The sequence below is a fragment of the Staurois parvus genome, unplaced genomic scaffold (assembly GCF_062004578.1).
Source record: "Staurois parvus isolate SC_StPar_1 unplaced genomic scaffold, SC_StPar_1.0 ptg000086l, whole genome shotgun sequence".
In the NCBI taxonomy this organism is placed as follows: domain Eukaryota; kingdom Metazoa; phylum Chordata; class Amphibia; order Anura; family Ranidae; genus Staurois; species Staurois parvus.
The window spans coordinates 12,083,377-12,096,036 of record NW_028317882.1 but is presented as its reverse complement, the minus strand read 5'-3'; the positions used below and the strand labels follow the sequence as shown (position 1 = coordinate 12,096,036).

Sequence of the window (12,660 nt, the reverse complement as noted above, 5' to 3'; positions counted from 1 at the left end):
AGAGGCAGTAAGAAGAAAACACCTGACACCCCTAACATTAGTTTCAAAAACACTCAGAGAGCATAAGGCCAAAAGGGGAAGTTATTGTTATTATTAAACAGGATTTATATAGTGCCAACACTTTGTCCAGTGCTTTACAATATAAAAGGAAGACAATACAGCAACAATACAATTCAATACAAGAGGGTTAGGAAGGCACTGCTCCTGGGAGCTTACAGTCTAACACGGAGGGGCAGGTGGAACAAATGGTAATAACTGTGAGGGATGAACTGATGAGAGAAATAAAAGATTCAGTTGTTAGCTAAAAGGCAGGATAGTCTTTCCTGAAGAGATGAATTTTCAGGGACTGCCTAAAAGTGGACAGAGAAGGAGATATCCAGATAGATTGGGATAGGGAGTTTCAAAGGATGGGAGAGGCTCTGGAGAAGTCCTGGAGACAAGCATAGGAGGAGAAGACAAGGAGCTAGAGAGCAGGAGGTCTTAGGAGGAGTGGACGGTTTGGGTGACATTTTGAGACAAGATTGGTGATGTAGCTTGGGGCAGTGTAAATGCCTTTGTAAGTTGTTGTAAATCTTTTGAATTTTGTAGACTGAAGAGAGTATAGCTTGCAAAAAGGTAGGCCTATGAGGAGGGAGTTACAATAGTCAAGACGAGAGATAACAAGGGAGTGATTAAGTTTCTTTAAGTGATTTCAATGGTTAAAAAGGGGTGTATTTTGGAGAGGTTATGGAGGTGAAGTCTACAAGATTTGGACAGCAATTGGATTTGCAGCTGAAAGGATAGGTCAGAGTCCAGATGGTCAACAGTATCAAAGGCCACAGAAAGGTCTAGTAGTATGAGTATGGAGTAGTGGCCATTGGTTTTAGCTGTTAGTAAATCATTAGTTAGTTTTAGTAGGGCAGTTTCAGTTGAGTGGAGTGAGTGAAAGCCAGACTGTAAGGGGTCAAGAAGGTTGTTGTCAGTGAGATTGTAAACTAAGCACTCTAAAAGTTTAGAGGTAAAACAGGAGCAAGGAGAGCGTTGGTAAACTGCAAAAAAATAAAATTAAAAAAAAAAAATCTTCCTCCTGCAAGTTAAGAGCATATGTGCTGAAAACGAAGCCCACAAGCGGAGCGCTGTCATGGCTCCCCGGGGCTTCCATCTTTATTTGGTCTTCCTTCTGGGTTCCCAGGCTGTGGATGTTTGACTGGCCAAGTCGCAGTGACGTCACTTGCACGCATGCCTCCGGGAGTCTTGGCCATGGCACAGCTCTCTCAACGGACCACCCTATATCAGATATACTGCTACAGGGCGGCTGCACTGTGCCAAATCACGTATAAACACGTGATTTCGCATTTCTGGGCAGAGGGCGTGCACACCGCCCTACGCTTGCTGTCATTGACTCCCGGAGATGTCAATCACCAGGTCCCAGCCAGCGTTTCATGGCCAGGACTTGGTGATCGACAGAGAGGCTGACAAGGGAGAGATCTGTGTGAACAACACAGGTCTCTCTCCTGTCAGCAGTGGCTTGCTGCTTTCTATCTCTCTGCAAAACAGAGAGATAGAAAGCAGCACATTCCCTAGTAAAACAGCACACCGTAAGCACAAAACAGTACACTGTTAATCCTCTGATCATCCCAGACATTAACACTTTCCTGCACCATGTCACTGTACAGTGAGCAGTGCTTTTTATTAGCTTTTTATTAGCACTGATCACTGTATTAGTGTCACTGGAAATGTCAGTGGCAGTTAGTTGGTTCCCACCCAGTAGAAGTTAGTGTCAGAATGCCCACCGCAGTCCTGCAGTCCAGCTAAGTCGCTGATTGTCACCATTACTAGTATTAAAAAAAAAAAAAAGTATATAAACATCCATTTGTAGATAACTTTCACGTAAACCAATTAGTATACACTTATTGTGATTTTTTTTTTTGCCAAAGACATGTAGCAGAATACATTTTGGCCTAAACTTATGAAGACATTTTTAAATTTTATTAATTATCTTTTTAATTTTTCTATTGGATATGTTTTATAGCAAAAGATAAAAAAAATTTTTTTTCAAAAATTGTTGGTCTTTTTTTGTTTACAGTGCAAAAAATAAAAAATACAGGAGGTGATTAAATACAACCAAAAGAAAGCTCTATTTAGGGGGGAAAAAATTACATAAATTTCACTTATGTACAGCGTTGCATGACCACGCAATTGTCAGTTAAATTACCACAGCACCTGACTAAGGAAGTGTTGTGTGTGGGTTTATCCCTCATCACCTCCTACCCCCACCGTCCTCCCCCTTACTCCTCCCTCCCCTCTCCCTTTTTTTTTCTTCTTTCTCTTTCCCTTCCCCGTCTGTCTCTTTTCCTCTTGTTCTGTTGTTTTTCTGGAGTACAGCTCACATCCTCCAGCTCTTTTTCCTCTGTATCCCTTTCTTGAAGGTCTAACAGGTCCTGCTCTAATTCCTTTCAATGTACACTTATCTGGTATCATCCTAATCACAAAATGCAATCATTCAGCATTGTACACCTTACCTGATCTCTGTTTTGAACTTCCGTTACATCACTGGTTATATTTTCCCATTTAGGATTTTTAATGAAGATAGAAGGCACTGCATCATGTCGTAGCTGTGGGCCCGTTGCTTCTGGACATGACATGTAGTCTTTGTCAGTAAAATGATCACTACAGATTATGCTGGATGTAGATGGTTTCCAATATTTACGCTGAACTGCTACAATCCACTTTGACAGACATTCTGGATCATTCAATGGAAACCTGCATATAGTTCACAGTTAATAATACCACTATAAATCTCTTTTTATTGCTTGTAATTAAGCTTTGTGTAAAGTGTTTGATAGGAAACGAGTGTTGCCGATAAAAAGATCTCAAATTCTTTTTTGTAATCTGCATTGGAACAGATAAAGAAAAAAAAAAATGGTTGCTTTGGCAACTCAGTTACTTTTTATTTCAGATGCTCTGATACAAATGCATTACTAAGAAAATAAGGCAACACAAATATATGCACAAATTAGACTTGCATTGAGAATCATCCTGCAAGTGTTCAGGATGAACTCAGTTTTCAGTCTTCAGAAAAATCACAGTCTTCAGTCTGTCTTCAGATAAATCTCACTTATGTGCACTAAACAGTAAACAGAATATATGGCACCAGGGGCGGACTGACCATTTGGAAACTCGGGCACTGCCCGAGGGCTCGGGGTCAGTAGGGGGCCCCATGAGATGCCCCTGGTACCTTTTTCATAGGTTTTTTTGAGTTTGGGCAAGGACACAGGGGCCCCATGATCCCCTATTGCCCGGGGGCCCCATGAGTTGTCAGTCCGCTCCTGTATGGCACACATGCAGGTACTCATTAACACATTACTCACACTGGCAGTTGCTATTCTGCAAGCACTCATTAAAAAAGGTTATGGAAAATAGCAGTGAGAGAATGTAATGGCTGCCAATGTTGAATACTTTAAGGAAACTGGTAATGAGAGAATATGGTGACCAGTTGTCTGTCTTAAGGATCCATCAGTTTTAAAATTTACCTGCAAGTATGGAAAACCAGGAATTTTGGCTTAAAAGGAGAAGTATAGCCAAAGCTTTTTTGGCTTTACTTCTCCTATGGATCTCAGGAGTACAGTTAGTTTTGCACTCCTGTGACCCGTTTTCACCCAACAGCGGGCTAAAGCCCGCTGTCGGCTGATGTCACAAAGCCAGCCCACGCTCTGAAAAGATCCCGATCAGAAGCCTAGATGCTGCATCCACCTAGGAGAGTATAATTTTTTTTTTTTTTTTGCTAGAAAAAGCCAGTTGTGAATTCTACAACACTACCAATAGGCATTCTGCAGCTGATCTTTTATCTAGGTCTACTCTGTCATGCTTTATACAACACGGTCTGGCCACATTAGTAGATGTGTAAGCTTTCACCAAAGAATTCTTCATGTTCCTAGGCACTGCACTTGCAATCCAGTAACTGGAAGCAGTAATGAGTAGGGTATGCCTATCACATGCCTGACAGGTTCCTGTGAAGCTAGAAGAACAGAGGCTGCCTAGGTACTGTTACTCTGCTAATTTCCAATAGGAAATTATATGCTAAAACGTACATATTTTGACTAATTGCTTTACCATATTCACTTGTAATACTTAATCCCAATTAGAGAGCTAAACATTAGATTTTAAAGAGGAACTTCACCTGGCAACCAAAAAAGCTTTAGCAGCTACAAGTACTGAATAAGACACATTCCTACCAGCCCATGAGATCCAGTGCTGTCTTTCTAGCACCTAAAAGCTTTGCAGCTTTCTTTTTTCCCTGTGCTACAATCTTGGTCTCCTGCTGAAGCACCACTGTGAGGGCAGCACAGTGGCTAAATGGTTAGCACTTTTGCCTGGCAGTACTAGGGTTGGTTCGAATCCCAGCCACGGCACCACCTGCCTGGAGTTTGCATGTTCTCCCTGTGCCTGCGTGGGTTTCCTCCGGGTACTCCGGTTTCCTCTTACACTCCAAAGACATGCTGGTAGGTTAATTGGATCCTGTCTAAATTGTCCCTAGTATGTGTATGTATGAATGTAAGTTAGGGACCTTAGATTGTACACCGCTTGAGGGTTAGGGACTGATGTGAATGTACAATATATATGTGTAAAGCGCTGCGTAAATTGACAGCGCTATATAAGTACCTGAATTAAAATAAATAAAATGTGTGAGGTCAAAAGTCTGCAGGGTTATCGTCCTGAAGCCTCCTGGAATGTGTGATGTGTACCCCAGGAGGCTGCAGGGGAGGCGAGCAAGCTGAAGGCTACATCATCCTCCCCTAAGTGAGAAAAGAGGATGTGAGAAGAAAAAAGGCACTTGCTTCCCCAAAATAAACAAAAGAAAAAAAACTTGTGATTGTGTAACAGGCTGCAGGGAGGAAGAGAATAATGCAAACTATTTTTGAGCAAAGGCCCACTCTAAGTGTAGGCATGATTTAACTTCAACTTTCTAATCAGAAGAAATTATTCCTGAACCTAGAAAAAAAAAAAGAAGATCAGTAATGGCAGCCCTGTTTTTCTCTCTGTACAGGTTCCCATTAACCAGAATCAGAAGACATTAACAGGTAGTTTTTCCTGACTTTGGAATGTTAGAATCCTACCTGAAAAACTGCTTCTTGCATCCTTTGAAAAGGGTGTTGTTGCATCCATATACTACACAGGTCTTCATCTTAAAGGTCTCCTTTACAGAGAAATAAAAAATAATGAAATCACATTTATTGACCTTGTATTTGGAATAGAATAGGTAGGTTCTTGGAGACAATTAGCCTGTGCCTACAAACAACTACAAACAAGCATGTCCCACTGGCCCCATGAATGTAAACTGCTCAGTAACTACCGTAAATTTGTAGCCAAAGATTCTTGGCTGTATCTTTTTGCAGCAAATAGTTATATTAAATTAGGCCAATAAACAGAAGTCATCATGAGGAGTCCTCAGACAAATACGGAAAATCTTTAAATCAATAATAAAAGAACAATGGCTGGCTTTTTCTGAAGCTGATCAACAAAGAACTGTTAACATTGCAAGTGGTGACAGCACTGACTTTCTCTGCTGCACACACAAATGACAGAGCAGAACAATAGCATTTTTTTTAACAATTCCACTGTGGAAAGTGCACAAAGACCATACCAGACTGCCACAATTTTTTTGTAATCAGGATATAAAACGTTTGAATGTTTGTACTACTGGAGGTTTAGTTCTCATAGATAATTTGATTTATTTTCTCTTGTCACAGCAGAAATCTAAGAGCCCTTTCCCTATCAGGCTTGCTGTCAGTTTTTCAGACTGACCTGACTGGAAGCTGAATGCAGCTCTGCGGGCAGCCTGATGTAAATAGACTTATTTCTGTTTACATCCACCTACCTCTGAGTGCAGGTCCAGAAAAAAAAAACATAAAAAAGGAACTGTCCTTGTATGTTTTTCCAGACCTAAACATGACAGATTGGAGGAAGCATGATGTAAACAAACTCAAGTCTGTTTACATCTGCTGCCTATAGAGCTATCACGGCACCGCTGGACACAAAATGAATGGGCACGGATGTAAATAACAAAGACATCTGTCTTGTTCAGCTCCAGTTCAGCAGACGAAGTGGAGCAGCTCCGTGTGAAACAGCCCTTAGGCTGCAAGTGCATCCTAACTGCTGCGTAAACTCAGTGCAGAAAAAAGACACTCGAATACTATCATATAATAAAGCTGCTTTCAGAACAACATTTGCTTTGCCAGCTGACAGTTTTACCTTTCTCCAGCAGTCTGGAGAAAGTGTCTTTCATCGGCCTTGAGCTTTAGGCCAGCCAGCCTCCATAGGACCTTATAGCCAGAGACAAGGATAACAATTCTGAGGGTGATTTATTATAAATATGAGCACAAACAGGTATTCCTGAAAGTTACAGGGGTAATCTCAAAGTGTAGTCTGTCAGAGATGGCAGGGTGACCTGATGCACCATGGAAGGTGTATGGTGGGGGGACCCTGTGCAGAGGTTTGTACTGTGAGTAATTATGTTATCCCTGGAGTCTGTGGAGGAGAAAAGGCTGAACACAGTGTTAGGAGAAATAGATGATAGCTGTGTAATAATGTAACTTAACACCTTCCTGCCCGGCCTATAGCAGATTGACGGCGGGGTGGGATACTCGCCATTGTGACGTCCTGTCAAAAGAGCCGCTCACGCGGTATCCACAGGACACAGCCGATGACATATCACACCAGCCCATTGCCAGTGTCATGTGACTGCTGTGACCGATCACAGCAGATCACATGTCAATTGTATACAATGCATGGCTTCCTGTCATGCCATCCATTGTATACAATTATGTTGTTAGCTGTGACTAGTGAAGGCAGTCACATGATACAGACAGGGCCAATCAGAGCCTATCTGCATAATGTGATCAGCTTTGCCCAATCACAACAAAAGACTGAATGAATCAGTTCCATTCAGTAACAATGATTGCAAATATCAATGAAATACATTGGTATTAGCAATCATAATGTGTTAAAAAAAAAAATCCTGATCACTTGCCCAGAGTAGTTCAATGTTACTATGGTAACATTATATTGCTTGGGTCACAGTGTGCTGAAAAATAAAATAGTAAAAAATAAAGAAAAAAAATGTAATTAAAAAAAATTAATAGAAACATTTGAAAAAAATACAAATTCAATTATTATTTTCACCAAAGAAATGTAGGAGAATACATTTTGCCCTAAATTTATGAAGAAATGTTATTTATTTGCAAAATTTTATAACAGAAATTTTTTTTTTCAAATATTTCAGGTGTTTGTTTTATTTAGCAAAAAATAAAAAACTCAGTGGTGATTATATACCACCAAAAAAAAGCTCTATTTGTGTGAAAAAATGATAAAAAGTTCAGATGGGTACAGTGTTGCATGACCTTGCAATTGTCATTCAAAGTTTGACAGCGCTGAACGCTGAAACTTGGCCTGGGCAGGAAGGGGGTAAAAGTGCCCCGTATTGAAGTGGTTAACGTGTGGGGCACAGGTTGGTATTTTTGGGAAGAAGGGGTGGGTCATTGCCTAGTCCTGCTAGTAATATAAATATGTGAGACTAGTGATACTTGAGCAAGAGCACACATTGGTCAGACCAAGAAATGTTAAAAGCAGGACTTCACTCTTTTAATCAACATTGATTATTTTGATTCATTATGCTGTTAGCATTAGTAAATAGATAGGAAAGTATATCATATTTACTGGTTTTAAACTTTTTTTTTTTTTTTTTTTACACATTTCTTCAGTTACTTCCTGGTTTCCAGGCCTGGGTGAATGGTGTTACACATCCCAGGAGTCTTCAGGAGGAGAGGAGGTGTTTTCTCAGCTAAGCACACCCTCCTGCCTGCATGTCTGAGTGAAGGGCAGATGCATTCCAAGAAGTAAATGCTACATGAATCATCTGCACTTACTCAATATGGCTGTGACCAGAAATGCTAGGGGGTGTTTTTCAAAGTGATTTCTCAGCAAAATGAAACATGGAAACATGGACGATATTAAAAAGGAATTAAATAGCATTTTTGGTTTGTGGTGCTCAGATGCAGTATAGTTCCTCTTTAATACAGAATAGGCAGGAATGTGGCAGAATAAACAGTAAAACTGGTTTTTAGTTATGCTGTAGACCAGGGGTCTCCAAACTTTCTAAACAAAGGGCCAGTGTACTGTCCTTCAGACATTAGAGGGCCGGACTGTGGCCAGTGGGAAGAAAATGTCCTGGCTTCAGTGGGAACAAACAATGCCCCATGATTGGTGTCAATTTGAGGAATAGTGCCCAATCATTGGTGTCAGTGGGAGGAATAGTGCCTCATATTTGGTGTCAGTGGGAGGAATAGTGCCCCATCATTGGTATCAATGGGAGGAATAGTGGCCACCATTGGTGTCAGTGAGGGGAATAGTGTCCCATCATTTGCATCAGTGAGGGGAATAGTGTCCCATCATTTGCATCAGTGTGGGAAATAGTGCCCCATCATTTGCATCAGTGTGGGGAATAGTGCCCCATCATTTGCATCAGTGTGGGGAATAGTGCCCCATCATTGGCGTCAGTGTGGGGGGGGGGGGAATAGTGCCCCATCATTGGTATGAGTGGGGGGAATAGTGCCCCACCATTGGTATGAGTGGGGGGAATAGTGCCCCACCATTGGTATGAGTGGGGGGAATAGTGCCCCATCATTGGTATGAGTGGGGGGAATAGTGCCCCATCATTGGTATCAGTGGGGGGGAATAGTGCCCCATCATTGGTATCAGTGGGGGGGAATAGTGCCCCATCATTGGTATCAGTGGGGGGGAAGAGTGCCCCATCATTGGTATCAGTGGGGGGGAAGAGTGCCCCATCATTGGTATCAGTGGGGGGGAAGAGTGCCCCATCATTGGTATCAGTGGGGGGGAAGAGTGCCCCATCATTGGTATCAGTGGGGGGAAGAGTGCCCCATCATTGGTATCAATGGGGGGAATTGTGCCCCATCATTGGTATCAGTGGGGGGAATTGTGCCCCATCATTGGTATCAGTGGGGGGAATAGTGCCCCATCATTGGTATCAGTGGGGGGAATAGTGCCCCATCATTGGTATCAGTGGGGGGGGGAATAGTGCCCCATCATTGGTATCAGTGGGGGGGAATAGTGCTCCATCAATGGTGTCAGTGGGAGAAATACAGCCTCATCTTTGATGTCAGTGGGAGGAATAATGCCTTATCTTTGATGTCAATTGGAGGAGTAGTGCCCCATCATTTGCATCAGTGGGTGAAATAATGCCCCGTCATTGGTGAGAGTGGGAGGAATAGTACTCCATTAGTGGTGTCAGTGGGAGGAATACTGCCCCATTGTTGGTGTCAGTAGCAGGAACTATACCCTATTGTTGCTGACAGTGGGGGGATAGTGCCCTAAGGGCCAGATAAAACCAAGCAAAGGGCTTGTTACTAGAACAAGATATAGACTGGGGATAAGGGAGTATGAATTGCAGCAATCTTGAGAATATTATTTAAGCAATATTACTGTATCAAAAATAGTTTAAAAACTTGTAATGGCTGACATTTGCTGACAATTGCTATGTTGGTCCTGTTTTGTCTGACATGCAAAAAGAGTATCTGATCTTTTCCTATATTGGCCTTGCCTCCAAGCACTCACTTGGAAGTCTTCACCTGAATAAACTGTCTGCAAATTAAGTAGATGGCAGTGTTGTTGATGGGTTATCTGTTAACATATCAAAAGAACACTGGTATTTGGGATAACAGATTGCTTGTCTCAATAAAGACACTGGAAACAACACAAAATATCATGTCTTAAATAACTACTTGTCTGAAATTCAAAACTTGGAGATAGACACAGAAGTCAGCCATCAGAGTGTAAGCTTTCAGCAATACCTTAGAATTTGTCACAACTGCTTCTTGTATTTCTTGGTTCTCAGCTATGTCTGTTCCCAGAATTTCTGTTGCCAGTAGTGAGGACTCTGTAGTTCTGTCAGTAGTACTTTCTGAATTCTCGCAGGAGTTGCTTGTCTTTTTCAGCTCTTCCGTGTGATGAAATGGCTATAATACAGAGAGATCTCTATAACTAGTTGCAAGCCAAGTCTTAAATGAACCCTGTCACAAACTTTAATTTGCAGGTAAAAGCACAGAACAATCAGGAGTTTTATATGCTTACTTGCAGTGTTTTTGCTTTCCATTAATTATTTCTTACTCACTTGCAACATGTCTCTGAGTGTGCTAAAAATTCTGACTACGCCAGGAGAGTCAATTCCCTAGCACAGCCCCCTCCTATTTGTATGCTATAGTCCTCTACTCTCCTGGAAGGATCTAATTATGCTCTGAGCCACTCCTTTGGAAGAATGCTCTGAGCTGTCCTATTCCCTCTGCCCCTCCGCTCTCTGCCTTACATAACCTTATGTAGCCACAGGAGGGGGGAAGCAAAAAAGAATAGAGTATAGAATGTCACTTTAGTGCCAGCGTTGAGGCTGCTGACATCACATTCAGGATGGTGGCAACCAGCAGCAGTCTCAGCTTTTGAATGTCTACAGGAGGAACTCTTTTACAGGTAAATAACATGCATAAAATATGTTAAATGCACATGCTATACTATAAAACACAAATATTGTTGTTGAAATTAATGGCCCAATGAAAGGGCCTCTAACGTTTAAAAAATAGGTTTGGGGGAAAGAACACAAAAAACAAAAAAAACAAAAAAAACAAAACTCACCTAGGTGGATGCAGCATCGGCGCAATGCACTTCTAAGACAGAGAACTGAGCGATCAAAGACATCTGATCGCTCAGTTCTCTGTCTTAGAAGTGCATTGCGCTGGCTCTGCATTCTGCCCCTCCATCACTCACCAGAGCATTGTGCTGTGAGCACTGGAGCTGTGGATTGGGTGAGAGCAGTCGGCTCAGACTCTTAGCAGCATGTTGAGAGGCTCAGCCTGCTGCCCTCATGGCATCTGTGTGGATCCTGACATTAAAGTTGGGATCTCCCCAGAGTCTGAAATAGCACTGTGAGTCAGAGCCAAGGGAGCTTTGGCCCTACTTCTTCTTTAAAACAGCTTTGTTTACTTTTTCTGCTGTTATTTCATGCCATGCAAGGTTTTCCATATATAGCTTGATTGAAAGTTACTATAAAATGTGATTTCCATCAAAGTAGAACTATAGGCAAAACGTTTTGTTTCATTTTGCATAGTGTAAGGGACGGTTATAACCCCTGTCAGTTTATTTTTTGCCAACTGCATCCCATCGGGGAGATTTCCCTTCACTTCCTGTCCCATAGCCAAAATAGTAATTGAGAGGAAATCTCCGCACATTAAGGGAACCCCTAGGGGACCCCCAGATCACCAGAACTAGTGTCCCCATTGTATGATTTCCCCTGTATTACTTTTCTGGGGTCAACCCAAATACTTTCACTTTCAATTATAATGGTAGAACAGGACACAGAGAGGGTGACTCTCTGAAAAAAAGAAATTCAATCTCCACTCCGTCCCCCCCCCCAAAAAAAACAAAAGCGAGAGAGACAGAAGTTTGCCTTTAGTTAGACTTTAAATATTTATTTTTGTGTATAAATGTCAGCATAATACAGCCCCAGTTCAATTTCAGGAAAAAAAAATCACCTATTTACAGTGCCACAACACCACTGGCAGGTGCATGTGCAAAATTTTTAACTTTAGGTCCTATGTGTTAGGATTCCACATCACGCCACAACTAACTAGGTCTAAACAAAGAAAACAAAAAAAACAAAACACTTTATTGACCTTATGGGACAAGGACATTTAGAGCAGGGGAAGTACCCATTGCATAAACAGGATACAGTGGGGGAGAAGTGACAAGCAGGTTCCCTGGGATTGCAGATTAGTTGCCCCCCACCACAATGAGTGTGATAAAAAAAAAGTACTGGCTATATTTAGTTCTCACAGTTCTTCATTTCAAAGCAATACATTGCATTTTCATTAGGCTGATATTTTTTTCTTGATCTAAACCCCTAGAAACAAGGTCACTAGTTATTCAATACTCCATACTGCTGTAACCTACATTTTGGCAGTCATTTCCTTTCAGGACAATGGCAGTCTATATTCTTTAGTTCCATTAAGGAACGAAAAAATAAAACAAAAGAAAAAAAAAAAATGCAAAGAAGCACTGGCATCCAGTGTTTGGTATAAAAGACTTATGAAGCCATAGACAGCTATCAGCTGAATTTTCGTCCGAACGAAAAATCGGCCAATATTCACACAGTTAGTGGGGCAATGCCGCCGGCCGTTTTTCGCGGATCTTCTCGTTTCTTTTTATCGGTCATGCTGGAAAATCCATGAAAAACAGCCGTTTTTCGGAAGCATTGGTGGCAGCAACAACCGATTTTCGTTTATCGGCCGATAAACGGCCCGTCTATGGCCAGCCTTAGCATTGCAATGCCTGTTACAAACTGTGAATGATACTTTTCAAGCAAAAAGTACACTAAGCTGTATATATGAAATAGTATACATTTTATTTTCTTTCAAAGTTGATTTTGCTAAATAAATAGGAACATTTCCAGGACAGAGAGTTGTGCTAACAGTATGTGCTGCTTGATACACCCAGAGATTTTCACAGTTTTAAAGCCACAAAGAATTTTCTTATAATAGGAACTTGAAAGACAACATTTTTTTCCTTAGCTAAGTTAATATATTATGAGATGTGTTATATACTGTCACTAAAGAAAAC

General features: G+C 41.4%; 1 protein-coding gene across 3 annotated transcripts in view; it reads right to left on the bottom strand.

Annotated features, from left to right (window-relative positions):
- LOC149468534 (uncharacterized) overlaps positions 1-12,660 on the bottom strand; it is a 42,244-nt gene that overhangs the window by 16,495 nt on the left and 13,089 nt on the right. For all 3 annotated transcript variants that reach the window (XM_089670071.1, XM_089670072.1, XM_089670073.1), the window contains 3 exons: positions 9,849-10,013; positions 5,097-5,176; positions 2,502-2,742 (listed from right to left, as the gene is read on the bottom strand). In XM_089670071.1, coding sequence (XP_089526197.1) covers positions 2,502-2,742; positions 5,097-5,176; positions 9,849-10,013 — 486 coding nt within the window. The remainder of the gene's footprint in view (positions 1-2,501; positions 2,743-5,096; positions 5,177-9,848; positions 10,014-12,660) is intronic.